The 21,086-nt window shown below is 40.9% G+C and overlaps 1 protein-coding gene across 1 annotated transcript in view; it reads left to right on the top strand.

Annotated features, from left to right (window-relative positions):
* The first annotated feature begins 969 nt into the window (after positions 1-969).
* Positions 970-21,086, top strand: part of LOC145347950 (uncharacterized) — a 46,761-nt gene continuing 26,644 nt past the window's right edge. The window contains exons 1-9 of the mRNA XM_080195943.1: positions 970-1,061; positions 5,260-5,334; positions 8,095-8,154; positions 9,775-9,837; positions 10,322-10,384; positions 11,261-11,350; positions 15,275-15,322; positions 17,232-17,294; positions 18,061-18,135. Coding sequence (XP_080052069.1) covers positions 1,010-1,061; positions 5,260-5,334; positions 8,095-8,154; positions 9,775-9,837; positions 10,322-10,384; positions 11,261-11,350; positions 15,275-15,322; positions 17,232-17,294; positions 18,061-18,135 — 589 coding nt within the window. The 5' untranslated portion in view covers positions 970-1,009. The remainder of the gene's footprint in view (positions 1,062-5,259; positions 5,335-8,094; positions 8,155-9,774; positions 9,838-10,321; positions 10,385-11,260; positions 11,351-15,274; positions 15,323-17,231; positions 17,295-18,060; positions 18,136-21,086) is intronic.

Raw genomic sequence — 21,086 nt, 5'->3', positions numbered from 1 at the left:
AGCCTTAAATGGGGCAAAATTCACACAACTTTAGTGAAGAAAAGGAACATTTCGACACTTTTAGACTGTAACTTCTGGCTGGTTCAGTTTTAAAAATCAATTTTTAAATTTTTAATTTGTTCATATGGCTACTATCCTGCCATTTAGATCTAGAAACATCTTGTTTTTTGGTCCGTGGATTTTGGAACCCTGGAACATTTTGGGGTGGCACAGTGATTAGCGCTGCTGTCTCACAGCACCAGGGACCCAGGTTCGAATCCTGACTTGTGTCACCGTGCGCAGTCTACACCTTCTCTCCGTCTGGGTTTCCCTCTGGGTGCTCTGGTTTCCTTCAACAGTCCGAAAGAAATGCTGGTTGGGTGCATTGGCCATGATAAATTCTCCCCCCGTGTACCCGGACAGGAGCCGGAGTGTAGCGACTGGGGGATTTTCACAGTAACTTCGTTGCAGTGTTAATGTAAGCCTACTTCTGACACTAATAAGTAAACTTGGAACTTTCTGTTAAGCTTGACATTTATGTCTTGCACCTAAATGAGGGTTTTTGCATGTAGCAGACGGCAGCAATTTGCGGTTAAATTGTTTTAAACGAGAAGGAGGGCGGCTTGAACGGGCGGCGTCAATTCAAATATTCAAACGGTAACGGTCGGCCCAATTTTGTTTGTTGCAAGCCGAGAGAAACGGTCTTCCACAACAGCTAAAAATGACTGAAAGAAGAACTGCAGCACGAAAGGAAAACAATTCGGCCGCCAAAATTAAAGCGTTTCGGCTCCGTTTTAAACTGGAGGGCCAAACAACATGAAGGGAACGGAGACGCGGTCCACCGGAAACTCGGCTCGCCCCGCAGCGGCGAGCAAAGCGGAAGTCATGTCTGCCCCGCAACCGGTCCGTTCCGAGTCGGGTCCCTGAGCGGGGCAGCTTGTGCGTCGCAGGATGTCCGGAAGGAAACGGGCACCGCTGGGAGAGGCGTGGTTCTTTCAGGGGAAAGAGCGGCAGTGAAGAAGAGGGCAAGATGAACCGGAGATCCACGAGAAGTATCAATACTCGGTCCAGGGAAGCGAACGGTGAGTTACAGTGCAGGAGAGATTGAGAGGGAGAAAAAGCGCATCTGTATTTTTGGGAGGGAGATTGAGTGATGTTAATTGTAAGGGAATCAGATTGAGAATGAAAACCGAACATGATTCCGATTCTAGTGTTATTGCGAATATCAGGTTATGAACTCCAGAGGTGCTGTCCTCTGGTCCAGTTTATCTGGTTTGGGATTTTATTTTGGGTGGAGAGTAAATGGTCTGCTGCGTGCGACCTGAGGTTGTTGTAACATTGAAGACATGCGTTTGAAACATGGTACTTCCTGTCAGTGGGCTGACCGTGATCATCATCCGGCAGTTGTCTTGGGGACTCGGGGTGAAGCAGATTATCAGCAGTAACAGAGGGAGATTACTGTGACAAGGGCATTAGTGACATCTTTCCTAAAGATTTCCTGCGTAAACCTTCGATAAAAGCACTGTCTTGCGTTGAGAATTTGTTTGTTTTCATGGTGGCTGATTTTGGCCTGTTTATATAAATTGTGTTGCTTGCTCGCAATCCTGGACAGATAACAATTCTCGTCTCGCTTTTATCCTCCAGCTCCCTTTCCCCATCGTAACTTTTCTTACTGCCGTTGATTTTTTTTTTACACCTCCTAAACTCCAATTGAGTAATTCCCTGATTTTTCATAAAAGCATAATACTGCGAAACTGAAAGTCTGAAATGAAAACCGAAATTGCAGGATTAGCTCAGCAGTTCTGGCAGCATCTGTGGAGAGAGAAACACAATTAATGTTTCAAATCCATTGACCCTTTTACAGAACTGTAGACTGGTCAATGAACTTGAAACAGCTGTGTTTCTTTCTCCACAGATGCTGCCAGACTTGCTAAGTTAATCCAATTTTTTTTTGTTTTTATCTCTGATTTTTTAAAATGTTAGAATCAACACATTGCAGATCCAGATCTTTTCTCCTCATGTACACAAAATTAATTGTCTTATTGCTCAGATGCTGCCTGACTGCCTGTGTTTATGCAGTTTCATTTTTGTTTGATTTCCAGTATCTCTTATTATGCTTTTTTTCATATTGAACTGTCACCTGCTGTGATTGATCATTTCACAGGACTGTAAAGTTATGGAAATTCTTTCTAATGGTTCCTACAATCCAGAGGTTCTTAACATTTAAACTTAAAACCTAACCTAATGATTAATTCTTTTTCTAAGTTGGTGATGTTTTCCATTACAAATCTTGATCCTTCATCTAGGTTGGGGCAGTAAAAAATTCATTTGTAGTCATTCATATGATCAGTCTGAGTCCCTTAGATATCCAGGTGTGTCATTTTAAGGAAGTATTATTATCCACAAGTGAATCATCTGAACACTTTGTATGAGTTTTTCATAAATTAGGCTAGGAGATGAATGTCAACAGGTTGTTTGACAGTCAAATCTAATTCTGTACTCAGCTCTCAGTCACATATATAGTCTTTCCAGTGATCCAGTTTTCATTTCGAGACCAACTCTGATCCCATTTCGATCCATATTTTTGTTCCTACGAGAGATGTGCTTGGAGGGCCTGAGATTTGTGAACCATGTGCAACGTATTTGAAGTGCAGGGCTGGAGCGAGCACTGAAGTGGGCTGGTTAGAAGATTCACCTTCTTTCTCAGTGACAGCAGCCCAGCTACCAATATTCTTATGCCCAATAAACATCACTCCTCACCCCTTCACCAACCCGTATAACCTCTGTGCCTCCTCATATTTTCCCCCACCATGCCTCTTATATTGCTGTGCTCTGTGCCCCCCCATACTCCCCATTTATCTCCGATAGCCATTTACTCAGTATCTGCTATGGGACTATCTCAGGATGTCTTTGAAATGGATAGTGAAAAATACATTTTTAATAATCAAACAGAAAACACACATCATCCTGAAAAAGATCATTCATATCAGCCATGATCTTATTGAGTGGTGGAGCAGGCTCAAATGGCCTTTTTGTGCTCCTATTGCATACGTTCATATACTCCTAAGTCTTTGAAAGATGTAAATCCACTCAAGTGGTTAATCTGTTGTAAAAAAAAATACTTATTCACCTGGACACGTTAAAGCAGATGATCTTTTGATAACTTCTTAAAACTGTCGATCAAAATGTAACACAGCCCCCTGCTGAATTAAGCAGTTGTGTAGTTTTTGAAACTCAAATGAAGCATTCAGAATCGATACAGCTATCGAAACAACCCATTGCAACTCAAAGACAATGGAACTGAAAGACCAAAATGTGTTCCATTTCTATTTCAAGTGGAGCTGGTGCGTAGATTTACTTTCAATGACAAGGCGATTTTTTTTTCAAGTTAAAAAATGTCCTGATATTTGAATCACAATCCAAAACAGGACAGGATTTGCCTCAGGACATTGTATTTACAGTTTTGAAGGCATTTTGCCCCCCCTCCCCTCTTTTCAATGGGGACACTCTAATGCATCTCAACACTTAAACAATACCATTTCAATGCTATGGTTAACTACCTTTGCAGGACAGAATCCTGTGACAAATCACTATGGAAAATAGATCTACATTTCAATATAGCATCTGAAAATGAAATCTGAAGTCGCTAAAAGAATTCAACATTTGCCTGTCAGAATGTTCCCAACTGTTCAGTAGTGGTCACAACTCTCCAACAATACAGGGTGTATTTTGTTTTTAGGACTTCAAATCCTGCACCACTACACAAAAATAACCAGGTAAGATGGGAGAGAGGACCTCAAATTTGCTGTATGGTTCTATAGAGTTTATTATGGTGACTGTAACCTCAGATGGTCTGTGTTTGAGATTACTGATCAAAGCCTTCCCAACGTATGAAAAGGTCACACCAAAATAGCGCAGGTTTGCTGATGCAAAATAAAATCCAGAGTAATCCAAAATATGGAAATGTTGTGCAAGCTATGGAATATCACAGATGTTTTGTACCTGTCCTTTCAGAGGTGTTGGAAGACACCACAAGGTTTGTCCCCCAGCCCCTTTCTTCCTCCCCATCCATTTTCCTCGACCTTGCCTCACAACTTCTTTGCTTCTTCCCCCTCCCCCTCCTCGAGCCATCATTCCTGCCATAGTAGATGTAATGTTTTTACAGTAATGGAATACCAAAATTGTGGAAATCCATACATCTTTCTTCCTGCCTTTAATCTTCAAGTCCAAGTTTTATATACTTTAACCATGGCTTCCATGTTGACCATAGTGATGACCTGCACTATGGGCCTTGGGTCTCAGCTTGGGTTTCCCATTTTAAAAATTTAATTTGCGCTGCTTCTTAGAAATCAAAGGTAAACATGGTGCTGCATCTGGGAAAAGTATAGGAAGTTACTGTGATTATCCTGACCATATAGAATCACAGAATCCTCACAGTGCAGAAGGAGGCCACCAGGCCCATCAAATCTGCACCGACAACAGTTCCCACCCAGCCTCTATCTCCATAACCCCACATATTTACTCCATTAACCCCCCTTGGGGTACTAAGAGTCAACTTAGCATGGCCAATCTACCTAACTTGCACATCTTTGGACTATGGGAGGAAACCAGAGCACCTGGTTTATATGCAGACACGGGGAGAACATGCACATTCCACACAGACAGTCATGCAAGGCTGGAATTGAACCCAGGTCCCTGGCACTGTGAGGCAGCAGTGCTAACCACTATACCACTGGGCCGTCCCACTCAGATTCAGCTACTGTTAATATACAATAGGCGCTGTTAGCTATAGTACAAACTAGAGTATGGATTGATCCTTACAGCCTGTACCGATCCTGGACAGATCTAAGTGGAGAAAGTTCTGTCATCAAGCAATCCCAACATTGTAGACAACAGAGTCAGGTTCCTACAGGACAAGTGAGCAAAGCTATTTCTTTCACTCACCCCTTCTACAGTGACTTCATATGTCATATTTGCACTTGGATCTGCACATATTTACCATTATGTTAGATGGGCTTTAGATTGGTTTCATGGGTCAGCGTCACATTGAGGGCCAAAGGGCTTGTACTGCGCTGTAATGTTCTATGTTCTAAATGGATGAGACTTAGATGCAGTTGATCTCTTAGTTAAACACTATCTGTCTGAACAACATTAATCTATCAACACCAGTCTGCAAACAGCAACAAAAATCTACAAAGTAGTGAATAGTAGCTGGTTCTGTAAAGGAACAGGGCCATTTGCAAATGCATTGCCATTTATGGACTCTCCTGTTACACACAGAATCCTCCACAGTAAAGGTTGGAATCGAAGTGACACCTCGAGCTCCAATAAAGAACCAGAGAAAAAGAAAAATTGGTGAGAAACTTGAATTATGTGTGATCCATTCACTTGTTGACACAGTTTATTGACCTGGCGACTTAGAATAAACTTTTGTTTTACGAAGTCAACAGTTTTGATATACTTTCTGCTCTTGATTATTTCATGTTAAATGCAGACTTCCTCTGTAGAGTGGCCAGCTGAGAATGTTACTCCTGTTGTGTAAGTCAAAGAAAGTGGAAAATGAATGGGAGCCTTTTTTTTATAGATTCCAATCACTATCCTGGAATAAATGAAGAAAATTACAAGTTTATTACTGATGGACCACAATATACTTGCCACACTTCAAAGGCCAGTAAAATGAGAAAGCTGCCTTTATAATTGAAGCTATTAAGATTAACATTTCAATTATTTGTGAGCTTTGAATATTTGTGGTCAGTAAATGCTTTTCTTTACACGTATAAAATAATTAAAGTCTTACATGATCAGAGATAGCCCTGTGTGTAATAGATTAATTTTGTTCCAATACTTGTGTCTCGTGCTAGATTATAGTTTCTGTAGGGAGATACTTGAAGTAATTTTAACCAAAATCACCAGTTGGATAAGTATGGTATTTCCACCCCACATAGTATTGCTCTACATTAAGAAGCATTGCACTTGATCTTCTAAGTTTCTCGACTGACAGTTCGCATTAAAATTAACCCCAAAAGTCTCTATGTGTCTTTTTTGCAATTATGTATACATTAGTGATTAATTGTGAATGAGGATTCATTGTGTCAGGAAACTAAATGAGAAGTCTACCATTGTAACATTTTGGGACAAGTAATTTAGAATGTTTATTAGATGAGACCACAGAAAGAACTGTCATTAAATTGACTTTTCCACGTTGTGTAAGATTTGAGAAAATGGTAAGAGGTTCAGGCGTATACCTGAGCAGTTTGCATATTGACAATAGAAATTGTCAACTGATGAATAGAAATTGTGAATTGACGGACTGGGAAACATGACTGAAAGGCAGGACAGTGGACAGGTGCACTTCAAAAGTTGTTTTTCCCTATTTGGCACAAGAGCAGAAAGGGAACTCTGGCTAAACTATGGTTTTAAAAGGGAAATTAGGGATAGTATTAGATCCAGAGAAGCATACAAATTGTAGAGAAAAAGGAGGATTGGACACAGTTTAAGATTCAGCAAAGGTGAACCAAGGGATTACTTAAGAAAGGGGAATAGAGTATGAAAGTAAGCTAGCAGGGAACATAAAAACTGACTAAATGTTTATATAGATATGTAAAAGGGAAAACAATTAACAAAAATAAATAGAGGCCCCTTACAGTCAGAAACAGAGGAATTCATAACAGAGAACAAAGAAAAGGCTGAGAAACTAAATTCATTCTTTGTTTCTGTCTTCATGAAGGAAGATATGAATGATACCAAAAGTTCTGAGGAACACAAGTTTTAGTGAGGAGCTGAAGGAAATCAGTATTAGTCAAAAAATAGTTTTGGAGAAATTAATGGGATTGAAGGCAGATAAATCTCAAGTCCCTGATGATCTTCATCCCAGAATACTTAAGGAAGTGGCCTTAGAAATACTAGAGCCATTGGTGGTCATTTCCCAAAATTCTTTGGACTCTGGAATGGTTCTCACAGATGTGAGATTAATTAATGTAATCCTGTCACTCAAAAAAGGAAGTGGAGAGAAAACATGCAACTATAGACCTGTGAGCCTAATGTTGGTAATAGGGAAGTTGCTAGAGTTCGTTATCAAGGATTTCGTAGCACAGAATTTGGAAAGCAGTAGTATAATCAGATAAAGTCAGCATTGATTTATGAAAAGAAAATCATGTTTGACAAATATGCTGGAGTTCTTTGAAGATATAACTAGTAGAATTGACCAGAGAGAACCAGTGGATGTGGGTTATTTAGACTTTCAGAAGGCTTTCAACAAGGTCTCACATAGCAGATTATTATGTAAAGTTAAATCGTGTGGGATTGCAGGTATTATCTTGACATGGATGGAAAGCTTGTTCGAGGACAGGAAGCAAAGTGTTGGAATACATATGTCTTTTTCTGATTGACAGACAGTGATTAGTGGGGTACTGCTGGGATTTTGCTAGGACCCCAACTTTCACATTATATGTTAATAACTTGGGTGAGGGAACCGAATGTATTATCTTGAAATTTGCATATGATGCAAAGTTAGGTGGGAGGTTGAAGAGATGCTTCAGTGTGATTTGGACAGGCTGTGTGAGTGGGCATATGCAGTATAATGTAGATAAATGTGAGGTTATCCACGTTGGTAGCAAAAGTAAACCTGCAGGTACCACAGGCAGTAAAGAAGATAAATGGTATATTGGCCTTTATAGTGAGAGGATTTGATTATGGGGATAGGGGGTTTTACTGCAATTGTATGGGATGTTGGTGAGTCCTCACCTGGAGTATTGCGTGCAGTTTTGATGTCCTTATGTACAGCAAAGGTATACCAGGCTGATTCCTGGGATAGCAGGTCTGTCATATGAGGAGAGACTAAGTTGGTTAGGATTACATTGACTAGAGCTTGGAAGTGTGAGAGGGGATCTCATAGAAACCTACAAAATTCTGATAGGATTAGATAGGGTAGATTCAGAAAGAATGTTCCTGACAGTGGAGGAGTCCAGAACTTGAAGGGGTAAGCCTCTTAGGACTGAGGTGAGGAGAAATTTCTTCACCTAGAGTTTGTCACAAGCATAAGCAAGATATGGAGAATAAAATGAAGAAGTTTTGAACAGAGTCAGTTTTATTCTAATTGTAATGCTCCTGATTCAGTTTCAGATTCTGTGTCAGATAGTGGACCGGAATCAGAACCTCCGAAGAAATCTCCTAAAGGTATATTCGTTCTGACTGCTGAAGTAATTCATTTCTAATTTCTCCACATCTGTTATTACCACATTAACAATCAGCTTCCAGGCTAAAAGGTTACATATCCACACGTAACATCATCTGCAATGACCAAACCCATTCTTGTAGAATGAAATGTGCTTCAATTAATCAACCTCACAGCTCAAATTCTGTGGAATTATCCATTGCTGTGGATTTCCAAGTTCAGACAAACGATTCCAATACTTGGCATGAGCTTCACTACCTTTTTTTGTTTCAAAAATATACTTTAACCATAAAATATCTAAAAGAACATTACAAACATTCCAAAATACATCGTGAATTACAAAAAAACTGTAATATTTATGCTTTCTGCATAGATCATGTTGCACTCCTTCATACAATCAAACGAATATTACAGACATTTCAAAATGGTCATTACAAAAGGTGCAGTGGTATTTACGTTGGCTACATAGATCATGTTGCACTCTTGAGATGCTTCATACAATTGTGAAACACGTAGTATTCACTGCATACATTTAATGTAAGTCATATGACCTGAGAGGTTGCAGACAATGCCCAGCCCTTTGGTGCACTATGGTTGAAAGGCCTTAGACAACGATCTTTCCCCATCGCACCTCTGTGGTGGCTGCCCAAGCTTTAGTGCATCCTTCAGCACATAGTCCTGGGTTTTGGAATGTGCCCGTCTGCAACACTCACTCAGGGCCAACTCCTTGCCCTGGACGACCAACAAGTTTCAGGCAGACTGAAGAATATCTTTTACTGAGTTGAGCTTCCACTTTTTTTAAAAAAAATTGTTCCCTTTTTCAAAGCCAACGCACAGAGTGGATATGGAAAGCCCCTACTCCATCTCCTTGGTTGTTCCATAGAAATAATTCAAATTGAATCCAATTCATAGTCCTCATAAAAGGGACATTCTAGATCCAAACTGACAGGAGCAGGCTGTTCTGATCTCAGGCTTGACCCCATGCTTGAGAGGCTGAGAGCTCCCACTATCTGTTTTTTTTTAAAAAAAATTGCATTCTTAAAGTTCCAAAGCCAATGCCCAAAGTGGACCAGGCAAACCCAAATTCATTCTTTGCTTGTTCCAAAATCAAATTCAAATTGAATCCAATTCAAGATCCCCAAAAAGAGACAAACAAGTTTCAAGCTGACAAGATAAGGCATTGCCCCCCATCTTGAGCTTGATCTTAGCCAAAAGGCCAAGAAGCTTCCACTACCTGTTCATCAGGTCACACATTTAAAGGTCCCAGAAATCAGCTGCTGGGTTGACTTGGAGTGGTGGGAGGCCATCAATGTGAAAGCCTTCTTAATACAGCTGACTGGAAAGTTTTGCTTGGACTTTTCTTTATAGACTCGGCTTTGGGCTTTGGCTTACCAGAGTGACCAATCTTCATTGCTACTCCATTTTTCTAACTCAGAAGTAGCTACTTATGCTGCTCCTCTGCCTGGCCGCAGAACTAGCTTAGTGCATCCTCACTGTGTTCTCTTAGAATCTTGGGACAAGACATTTCAATGATTAATACTGACCTCAAGGGGATCATAGCTTAGATTAAAAGCCTTTACAATGGTATTGTTCTGCTTCTAAAGCATGTTGTTCCTTTTCAGGTACTGTGGCAGCGCAGGGATTGGGTTCAAAATCGCCAGAGCCTCTGAAGAAATCTTCTAAAGGTGTACTCTTGTTAACTTCTGCAGGGTTTTTTGTGCCACAGAAGCTATGTGGTTGGCTCCCTTGTCCTGTGCTGGCCCCTAGCAGTTAGAAAGATGTGCATTGGCTATCCTGAGGGACTATTTCCCACTCTATCTTCATTCCCTTTCTCAATCTACAAGAGACGTTCCTAGCCTCTGCTCAGCAGCTCATTACATTCTAGATCAGAAACCCAGCATCAGCTGAGCACAGCATTAAACCCATGTCCTACCACACTGTGGGACCAGAGTATTACATCTGCTTCACATCCCTATTACCTACATGTGCTTTAAAAAGCAATATGTGATATTACAGTCAAAAGCCTCACTGAGTTTTAATATCTTTGTACAAGACATTTCAATGATTCATATCTACCTTAAAGCAAGAAAGGGCTTTTGTTCTCTGGGGATCAAAATAACCCCTTTACAGTGGTATTGCTGTAGAGTAAAGCTGGCTGTTCCCTTTCAGGTACTGTGCCAGCACATGACTTGCGTTCAGAATCACCAGAATCTCTGAAGGAATCTTCTAAAGGTAAGCTCTTGTTAATTTTTTCATTTCTACCTCCAGCTGAAAGCCCTGTAAACAATAAATGCTGCTGAGAACGTGGAAGCTGTTAGATAAGAAATAGTAATTGGATTGTTAAGTCAAAATCTACAAAAAGTCTGACTCCTTCATCGAGACATTTGGCTGTTGGGAACAACAAGAGCTTCATTCAAGCCCTGCAGCCCCTTTTGCCATTTACTTAGACCATGGCTGATCTGCATCTTAATTCCATTGAACCACCATGGTTCTATTGCCTTTAATATCCCTGCCCCACAAAATATCTTATCGGTACTTCTTTGAACACATACTGGCCCTATTATTGGAATGGGTATTGTTAGCAGGAAAGAGCTTTTTGATTGGGAAATCTGAATGTTTTTCCATTCAATGTTAAGTCTTTCTATCATTCTGCCTGCTGTTTGTTCACAATTCTTATTGTTCCTTTTCTTGCTTCTCATTGAGACGTATAAGATAATGAATGGGATGGATAGGATAGAGGTGGAGAGACTCTTCCCACTCAGAAAGGATAGTAGGACTAGGGGGCACAGCCTCAAGATAAAGGGGGGGTGGTTTAGAACGGAGTTGAGGAGGAACTTCTTCACTCAAAGGGTGGTGAATCTCTGGAATTCTCTGCCCGTTGAAGTGGTGGAGGCTGCCTCGCTAAATATTTTTAAGACGCGGGTTGATGGGTTTTTGATAAGAGAGGGGATTAAGGGTTATGGGGAGAGGGCGGGAATGTGGAACTGAGCCAAGACAGATCAGCCATGATCTTATTGAATGGCGGGGCAGGCTCGAAGGGCTAGTTGGCCTACTCCTGCTCCTATTTCTTATGTTCTTATGTTCTTATATATTTTACCCTTTTTAAAGATGGAACCTCAGTTGAGAGTTATCTCCAGAAAAAGCCAGATGGTCCTCGAGTTGCTGCGAAGGGGAATCTGGAGCTACAGACCCACCCAGGTATTGGCCAACTGTATTTAAAACTTTAACTCTGCAAAATTCCTGGTGGCGGGTGAGATAACTAGCTCGAAGATCTTTAAAGTGTTTTGTGTGCTCTGGCTATCTTTAACAGAGATTGTGAAAGTATTCGAAAGAATTGATCTATATCTTGAATGGTGACTGGGAATGTACCAGGGCTGCTTTGTGTCATGACGATGGATGGAGAGAGAGAGAGAGACAGCAGGCGCTTAGGAAAAAATAGTGGGCTGCAAGAGAAGCAGCAAGATTTGGGCAAAGAAGGGATTGAATGAAAAGGATAACGAACAATCTGCTCTTATAGTTAGGACTTGGGGATTGAGTTGGAAAATTCTTCTCCCTTAGATATTTTAGATTTTGTTTTGTTGGAATGTGAAAGGTGCTGTTTGGAAATCCATTTTCATTCCAGTTCTTTGGAACTATTAAACTCGGCTCATGACATTACAAACCATATTGCATACTCGGAAGCAGGATAGAGTTTAAGTGAATGAATACAAATTTTGAGTACATGATCATATTTTCTGAACACTACCTCGGAGATGGGAGAGCTTTTAGAAATGATCATGCATAAAAATTACAGTCGCTTGAATAAATGTGGAATTATTAAGGAAAGTCAGTCCAGGTAAGTTGAGGCAAAATTTCAATGAAGTAATAGAGAGGGAATATTAGGTTAATACATTTGATGTGATGTACATGGACTTATAAAATCATTTCATAAAGTGTTGCATTAACAGGCTTGTCAGCAAAATTGAAACCCACAGAATAAAATGGTCAGTGGCAACAGGAATACAAAGTTGTCTGAGTGACAGGAAACAGAATAATGGTGAAAGGTTGTTTTTTGAATTGGAGGTAGGTTTACAGTTGAGTTCCCTAAGGGCTGGTAAGAAGACCACTGCATTTCTTGATCTAGACTAATGACCTAAGGCATAATTTTACATCCCCTCAAAAGCGGGTTTCTGAGGTGGAGGAGAGTGTAAACATGAATGGATGGGACTTCCGCCGGGAACCCACTTGCCCAGATACAAATGCAATATCATGCTTGGGTGGCCTGGGCCTCGGGCAGGAAACCCACCCATTCACTTAAGGGCTTTATCCCGCCTAGCCGGGTAGGGTAGAAAAGTGACATTTCAGGCGGGGGTTTGAACACTCAGGGTTGAAGCTCCAGAACCCCCTACCCCCTGGCCGCTGCAGGACTGTGCCTGATCAGGTTGAAGAGCTGTTGGCCAATCTGTCTGCCAAACTCCCTCAGATAGGACCTTTTTCTAAGGACAGATGGAAGTCCAGCTCACTGCCAATCAACATTCGAATTGGCATTAAATGGTATTGGGAATTCGAGAATCAGCAGTTACGCGTTAGATACCAACCCCTGGGGTGGCACGCAGTAATCATGCATTATCCTTAAAATTCTTTTTGGATGTGCGTTGTACATTTTCAAAATTTGTAGATGATGCAAAACTTGGAAGTATTGTGAATTGTGAGGAGGATATAATCTTCATCTCATTGTGCCAATAGTGCCTGTTGAGGTGAGGATAAGATTAACTTTATTGGGACATTGCTTATTGTGAGTTACATCCTATCGAGAGTTTATACAAGAGAGCAAGCTCATTTGACATTGCATCACTTCCTGTGAGGCAGTAAGCTTTATCTCATTAATATATCACACAGTTAGAATTAACTCCTTATACTGCAGAGGAAAATGATAGACTTCATAAGGACATAGGCAGGAAGTGAAATAGGCAGGCAAGTGGCAGAAGGAAATGAATGCAGAGAGGTGTGAAGTGGTATGTTTTGGTAGTAAGAACAAGGAGAGGTAATGTGAAATAATGTACACAAGTTCCAAAAATGTACATGAACAGAGGTACTTGGGGGAATGTGTACATAAATTTGAAAATGATAGGGTGTTTTGAGAAAATAGTTCATAAGGTATTTTGGATTTTGGGGCATAAGGGACAAGGAAACTCTGGTGAACTTTTTAATAATCAGTGGTTCAGCCTCAGTGAGGGGCTTCAGTCACATAGATTGGAGAAGCTGAGACTGTTATCCTCAGAGAACAGAAGGTAAGGGGCGATTTGATGAAAGTGTTCAAAATTATGAGGGATTTGGAAAGAGTATACAGGAAGAAACTGTTCTCATTGATGGAATGGACAAGAGCTAGAGGTCACCAATTTATGGTGATTGGCACAAGAATCAATGGTGACGTGGGGAAAAAAATTATGCAGCAAGTGATCTGGAACATACTGCTTGACAATGTAGTGGAGGCAGATTCAATTGTTGTTTTCAAAAGGCTATTGGCTCATTATCTGAAGAGAAACAAATTGCAGGGTTATGGGGAAAAGGCAGGAGAGTGGGACCAGCTGAACTGATTTTGGAAAGAGATGACACAGATCTGATGGACTCTATGACTTGCCCTGTGGTGCAACCATTCTATCATTCTTTGATTCTATGTGATGTTTGAGGTGTGTTTCTTTTATACTCCTAAGGAACGCTGATGTCTGCGTCATGCCACCTAGGATGTATGTCAAATTACAGTATTTTTTCTCTCTGAGATACTTCTGTTCTGTTTGCTTAAACAAATGCCCCACATCAAGGGTTGTGTCTGTTAATATAGCAAATGCATTCACTCCTTGATACAAACTGACTGGAATGAGGCAATTGTCTTTAATGTATGAATAATTGTTAATTGAAAAGTAGTTTGGGTTGCTCTCATCCTTCTATATCTAACTGCAGCCTCTTTGTATATTCCTCGCTTTCCTCTTATTTTCTTTATTTTGTCAGCAAACTTTGAATATGGTACATTCGGTTTCCTTACTGAATTCATTAATATAGATACTAAATCACTGAGGCCCAGGTACTGATCTTTGCTTATAGCCTGCCAACCTGAATATATCCCATTTATTCCTACCTGTCTTCTTTGCATAAACCAATCCTCAATCTGTTTGTACCCTCAATCACATGGATCCTAATTTTATGTAATCTCTCATATGGCATTTTATCAAATGCTTTTTGAAAATCCAAGTTCACAGCAACTGGAGGACCATCTGGCTTTTTCTGGAGATAACTCCCAACTGAGGTTCCATCTTTAAAAAGGGCAAAATATGTAAACTGAGTAAATCATTAGAGAAGCAAGTATAAGACATTGGGACATGTGACCAAATGCTTGATCAAAGACATATACTTCAAATATATACTGCTTAAAGTCTGAGAGAGCTGAAGACATTTGATGAGGGAATCCAGAGATCAGCCCCGGCCCACTGAAAGCACAGCTGCCAATGGTGGAGGGTTGGAGGAGATTAAAAAAATAGGGAAGTCAAGACCACTGATGGAAGTGAACATCAAAATAGGAGTTTTAAATTTGAAGTATCCATTGTTTTCCTTTGTGTTCAAACACCAATGGCTGCTAAGCCAGCCCTTGGGCACTCCATAAGAACAGCTTGTATAAATGTGCTGATTTGCGCTGCATTGGTTCAAGTGGGGCAGCACGGTGCACAGTGGTACCTCACAGCTTCAGGGACCCAGGTTCGATTCCCAGCTTGGGTCACTGTCTGTGCGAAGTCTGCATGTTCTCCCCATGTTTGCATTTGGGTGCTCCAGTTTCCTCCCATAATCCGAAAGACATGCTGTTTATGTGCAGTGAGCACGCTAAATTCTCCCGCAGAGTACCTGGCCAGGTGCTGGCGTGTGAAGACTAGGGGATTTTCACAGTAACTTCATTGCAGTGTAAGCCTACTTGTAAGTACTACTTGTAAGTAAGCTTACTTGTGACACTAATAAATACACTTAAGCAAAGGGGACGTGCCAAAATGCCCATTATGGCACTTAGCAGCAGGAACACTCTCTATAGTTGTGTTTAATTTTTGAGATTTTACTGTTAGTAGGTGTCAAAAGTTTCCATTTTGTCTTTCCATACAGAACCAGAGAAGATGGACTGTTCAGATGATTTCGACAGTGTGTCTCCAGGTGTGTCATTTCTGAATTGCTCATGTTTCTGTGAAATGTCTTGGGAAATTTTTAAAGACACTATATAAATACCAGCTGTTATTATTGTCAATAGTCTGTAGCTTGCTCAGTAACGTCATTGCTGACAAAAGGACTTGAGCAAAATTTTTATGGCGCAGCTTGGATTTGAAGGGAGACCAGACTGATGGTGTCTAGTAATCGGGATCTATTGTACAAACTGCTTATAATTTGGAACGGCTTCCAACCAACTCAGAGGCAACAAGAATGTTTGGGAGGGGGAAATCTTGTAACCTCAGCCTCCTTTGTAGAGTCTCCTTTTGTTCCATTCAAGTGTGGTCAGAAATAATAATTCCTTTGATTATCTTGAACTCCTGTTAAGTGTGGACAGATGTTCTGCCTACTGCCAATCAGCTCAGTTGAATGTGAAATGGTGGCTGGTCTGACAGAGTTGGCAGACATGTGCTCCCCACCGACTCTCACGATAACTGACGTCAAGCGCTTACCATCGTGAAAATCAGGCACGAGGTCGCTCTGCTTCTCTGCCTGATTTAGAATTTCATTATCAAAGAGTATGTTAGTGACCCTGCTTATTTTTCCTGTCAAAATCCAACACTTTACACTTACCATTATTGCGATTTATTTGTCAAACATTAACCCAATCTTCAAGTTTATTAATATTTTCTTGTATTTTGTTGCTGTCTTCCTTAGTTTAATTGTAGATCTCTGTCCCACCAGTTTGGTGTAGTCCCCAATTCTTGAAATTGTATTTTTGTCTCCTCAGCTTAAATTGTTTATGTTAATTGTGAATGATAGTGAAATGCCAACACCAGTGCTTGTTGAACATCATTCTATCTTTTAGCTACCCTTAAGCACTTCTTCTCATTGTTTGAACGCCTTCCTATTTGTTGTTCTGCAGTGAGCTTGTCATCCATTCTACTATTTGTACCCTCACTCCACTTTTTCTGACCTTGTTTATTATGAGTTTATTAAGTGGTATCTTATCAAAGGAATTTGAAAATCTAAATATATTCCATCTTCTCCGTTGCTCTTGTCTACCTTCTCTATTACTCCTTTAAAATGTTCAATAAGGATGATCAAGCAAGTCTTCCCATTTCAGAATCTATGCATACTATTCTTTATTCTGTTTTCAGTTTCCATCTTTCACTCAAGATTCAATTTTTTTAGCATTAATGATGTAAACTGATCAATTGTTCCTTTAGACTGCTGAACACATCCAGAATTTTAAGTCACTCCTCAGTCTTTTATAGATGAATAGAAAGATCTAATAATGAAATATAATATTAGTAAGATGTGTTCAGTTGTTAGTTGACTAATTGATCCACAAAATCTATCACATGGCATGTGCGTATTTCTATTTTATTGGTCTTAATTGTTTGTAGTCAAAATAGCTTGTTGCAGTAGCATGAAATGAACAATTTTGTGGTGTTTGTCAACTACCAGGTATGATGAACAAGCAGTATGACCAGCACTTGGTTGGTATGTGTGTGCCAGAGTTCTCTTTAAAATTTTGTTCTGTGTGAGCAGTTTCTTCAATGCACGGTACCTTTATGTTTTATTGTGCAAGCTTGCATGTGCAGTATTTAACATGGAACCCCTGTCACTATGGTGCACACACATGCAGTTTAGTGGGAATGTTGGTACGAACCTCTTCCCCAAGCCTTCCATCAAACAACCTATGGACACTTCGGCATGGCTCACAATTGGAAGAGTAGACATCTTGGATGAATTGTTGAATGGCAGGTAGCATCTGAGGTGCAATTGATCTTCAGGGGCAAAGGGAGGGCAATAAAATATTTTGACTTGCATTTGTTTCTCCTGTGTACCAAGGTGGAAACATGCCCCTCTTATCATTGATTTTTAGTTGTTTATGCTTGCAATTTTCTTTTAGATGGGAACCAGTCTAACAATGACAATGACCTGACAGCATCACTTCAGAATTCCCCAGATGAAGGTAATGTTTTCACACTCCTCTTAAATAGCACCTTGGGCAGGATTCTCCAATCTCATCCATGCCCACTCCTCTGCGGTGAGAATGGAGAATATGGCGTTCCAGCCAAAACTCCATTCACTTTCAGCAGCGCCAGAAAATCTCAGCTGTGAACGAGGTTGCAGGTTTTTTGGCTTACACCCAGCAAAAGAATTTCTGTATGATTGGGATTCTGTCCATTTCGTTCAATGCAAAATTGCTGAAAACAGTGTAACCAGCTCTGAAAAGAGAACTCCCTCAGAGCTATTTTTAGTTACAAATAATTTATAGAAATAACCAAAAGTTTGTTAAGTGTAAACACCATTCGTGTTTTGTACAACTATTAGCTTGAATTAATGAACTCTTACTAATCCAGTTGCCAGAAGATGCTGAAAGGGGTATTGTGAAGGATGGTAAATTCTAGTACTGAAACGATCACTGAAATCCTTCTTTATTGTTCTGCCTCTGCTGGTGTTAGTTCACTCCCTTAACTGCATAGCCTAGTTTCTCGCAATAAAGTCTGAACACTTTGCATATGTATCATTTCTCTGGTGCAAATCAAATCCTCAAACTTGAGATGTTTGCAATTAACAAAACATGCTCCTCACACATCCTTCAATTCCTTTGTCTGGCTATTTTAACTGTGCCTAGTTAAAGTAGAATTGACCTGCATCAGAACAACTATTTCTTTCTGGTTAAGGAATATCTTTTCATGTGATATAATCTGTAATAAACATTTTTAACTTTTCAGATATGGATTCAGAAAGTGAGATGGAAACTGACAGGTTGCAAGTTCCCACAGAACCATCAACTCATCAAACATCAGGTACTGATTGCCTTGGGTTTAGTGCGTAAAATGCCAATATGCTCTAAGCAGTGATCTGTCATTGAGATAAATCTGAGTAGATTTGGACAACTAGGAATGGACATGAAATTCTGACACTGAGAATTAATTTTTAAAAATGGATTAGATATTGACATGTTGCCACACTGATGATCCACATGTACTAGAGGTCACTCTTTGTCTGACAAATAAGCCCCTGCAAGTATCCTGAGTTAAAGCTAACCCTTGGCAAGTGCAAATCCATCAGTGATGCACCCCTCTGTTATATCCTTTTGCAGGTAGTTTTGTAACATTTAGCCCAGGTATATGCACCTAGAATAACACTACTAATGACTTCTAATCCAATCTTTGCAAACCTTGATCAATAAGAAGAGTGCTCCTAGTGACGCCACAACAATGTTATCTTAATTTGTACATCTGTCTGTAGATCCTGGGAACATTCTAAACCCAAGACCATTCCTCTAGCAAGTCAGCTTTGTAGCCTTTGCATTCCTTCTAAATGCTAATCTATAACTAGTATCTTTGATCAGAGACTCTGGAACATCTCATCCTTGGGCCATCTTCCTGGCCCATCAGCATTGTAGCTGTTCTTTATTGCTTAGCTAAACTTGTTTTGACTCCAAATGGTCAACTGGACCACAACTTCATTTCACTTCTAAGTTCTTTATTAAAGTGACGTCACAATATTTGGCAATTACTGCCAACCCAACCTCCCACACTATTTCCATTATCCCTTAATTCTCTTATTTACCAGAAATGTAAGGACTACAAACTGGACCATACTCAATAAATGAACATCCACAGCCCTCTGGAGAGTTCCAAAGATTTGCAATCCTATGAGAAATTTCTCCTTATCTCAGATCTAAATGGTTGACTCATTATTTTGAGTCTGTGACCTAGTGTTCTAGATTCCTCAGCCAAGGAAACATGTTTTCAGCATCTTTTGTTTTCCTGTTAATTCATGACTGAGCCAGCATTTATTGCCCTTGAACTGAGTGGCTTGCTTGGCCGCTTCCATAGGCATTTTTAAAAGTCAACCACATTGACTCACAGTAGGCAGAAATCAAACTGTGCTATCATATGTATTAGCATACAGTGAAAAGTATTGTTTCTTGCAAACAAAGCATACCGTTCATAGACAAGGAAGCAAAAGAATGCAGAATGTAGTGTTACAGACATAGCTAGGCTGTAGAGAAAGATCAAATTAATGCAAGGTAGGTCTATTCAAAAGTCTAATGGCAGCAGAAAAGAAGCTGCTCTTCAGTCGGTTGGTATGTGACCTCAGCTTTTGTATCTTTTTCCCGACGGAAGAAGGTGGGAGAACATAAGAACATAAGAAATAGGAGCAGGAGTAGGCCATCTAGCCCTTCGAGCCTGCCCCGCAATTCAACAAGATCATGGCTGATCTGAAGTGGCTCAGTTCCACTTTCCCGCTTTCTCCCCATAACCCTTAATCCCCTTGCCTACCAAAAACCTATCTACCCGCGTCTTAAATATATTTAGCGAGGTAGCCTCAACCACTTCAACGGGCAGAGAATTCCAGAGATTCACCACCCTTTGAGTGAAGAAGTTCCTCCTCAACTCCGTTCTAAACTGCCCCCCCCCCTTATCTTGAGGCTGTGCCCTGTAGTCCTGCTGTCCTTTCTGAGCGGGAAGAACCTCTCCACCTCTACCCTATCCATCCCTTTCATCATCTTATACGTCTTAATGAGATCTCCCCTCATTCTTCTAAACTCTAATGAGTACAAGCCCAGTCTATTCAGCCTCTCCTCATAGCTCAACCCCCTCAACTCCGGTATCAGCCTAATGAACCTCCTCTGCACTCCCTCCAAGGCCAAAATATCCTTGCGCAGGTGCGGCGACCAAAACTGCACACGGTACTGCAGCTGCAGCCTCACCAGTGCCCTGTACAGTTGCAGCAAGACCTCCCTACTTTTATATTCAATCCCCCGCGCTATGAAGGCCAGCATCCCATTTGCCTTCCTGACCACCTGCTGCACCTGTAGGCTGGGTTTTTGCGACTCATGCACAAGGACCCCCAGGTCCTTCTGCACCGTAGCATGCTGCAGCTTTTCGCCCTGTAAGTAGTAGTCCTTCCTACCATTATTCCTGCCAAAGTGGATAACCTCACACTTGCCAACATTGTATTCCATCTGCCAGGTCCTCGCCCACTCGCTCAGCCTATATAGATCCCTCTGCAGACTTTCCACACCCTCCGCACAATTTGCTGTTCCACTTATTTTTGTGTCATCAGCAAATTTCGACACCTTACTTTCAGTTCCCTCCTCCAGATCATCTATATAAATGGTAAATAGCTGAGGCCCCAGCACCGATCCCTGGGGCACTCCACTAGTCACCAACTGCCAATCCGAATAGCACCCATTGACACCCACTCTCTGCCTCCTATTTGACAGCCAATCCCCTATCCATGCTAACACCCTACCCCCAACTCCATGTCCCCTAACCTTCTGTAACAACCTTTTGTGCAGAACCTTATCAAACGCCTTCTGAAAATCGAGAAACACCACATCCACCGGTTCCCCTCTATCCACCGCACTAGACACATCCTCGTAGAATTCCAATAAATTCGTCAGACATGACTTCCCCTTAGAGCAGACGCAGCACGGTTTCATTATCAAACAATTCTTCTCAAGATGCCTCGCTATTTTCTCCTTGATTACGGATTCAAGCATTTTTCCTACAACAGACGTTAAACTAACCGGCCTATAATTCCCTGCCTTTTGCCTGCTACCCTTTTTAAACAGCGGCGTAACATTAGCTGTTTTCCAATCTTCCAGCACTTCCCCGGAATCCAGCGAGGTTTGGAAAATAATCACCAAGGCATCCACTATCACCTCCGCCATTTCCTTCAGAACCCTTGGATGCACTCCATCCGGTCCTGGGGACTTGTCCACCATCAGCCCCTCTAGTCT

The sequence above is a fragment of the Carcharhinus amblyrhynchos genome, chromosome 9, assembly GCF_965287045.1.
Source record: "Carcharhinus amblyrhynchos chromosome 9, sCarAmb.v2.hapA, whole genome shotgun sequence".
In the NCBI taxonomy this organism is placed as follows: domain Eukaryota; kingdom Metazoa; phylum Chordata; class Chondrichthyes; order Carcharhiniformes; family Carcharhinidae; genus Carcharhinus; species Carcharhinus amblyrhynchos.
This window is presented reverse-complemented; position numbering and strand designations above follow the sequence as displayed.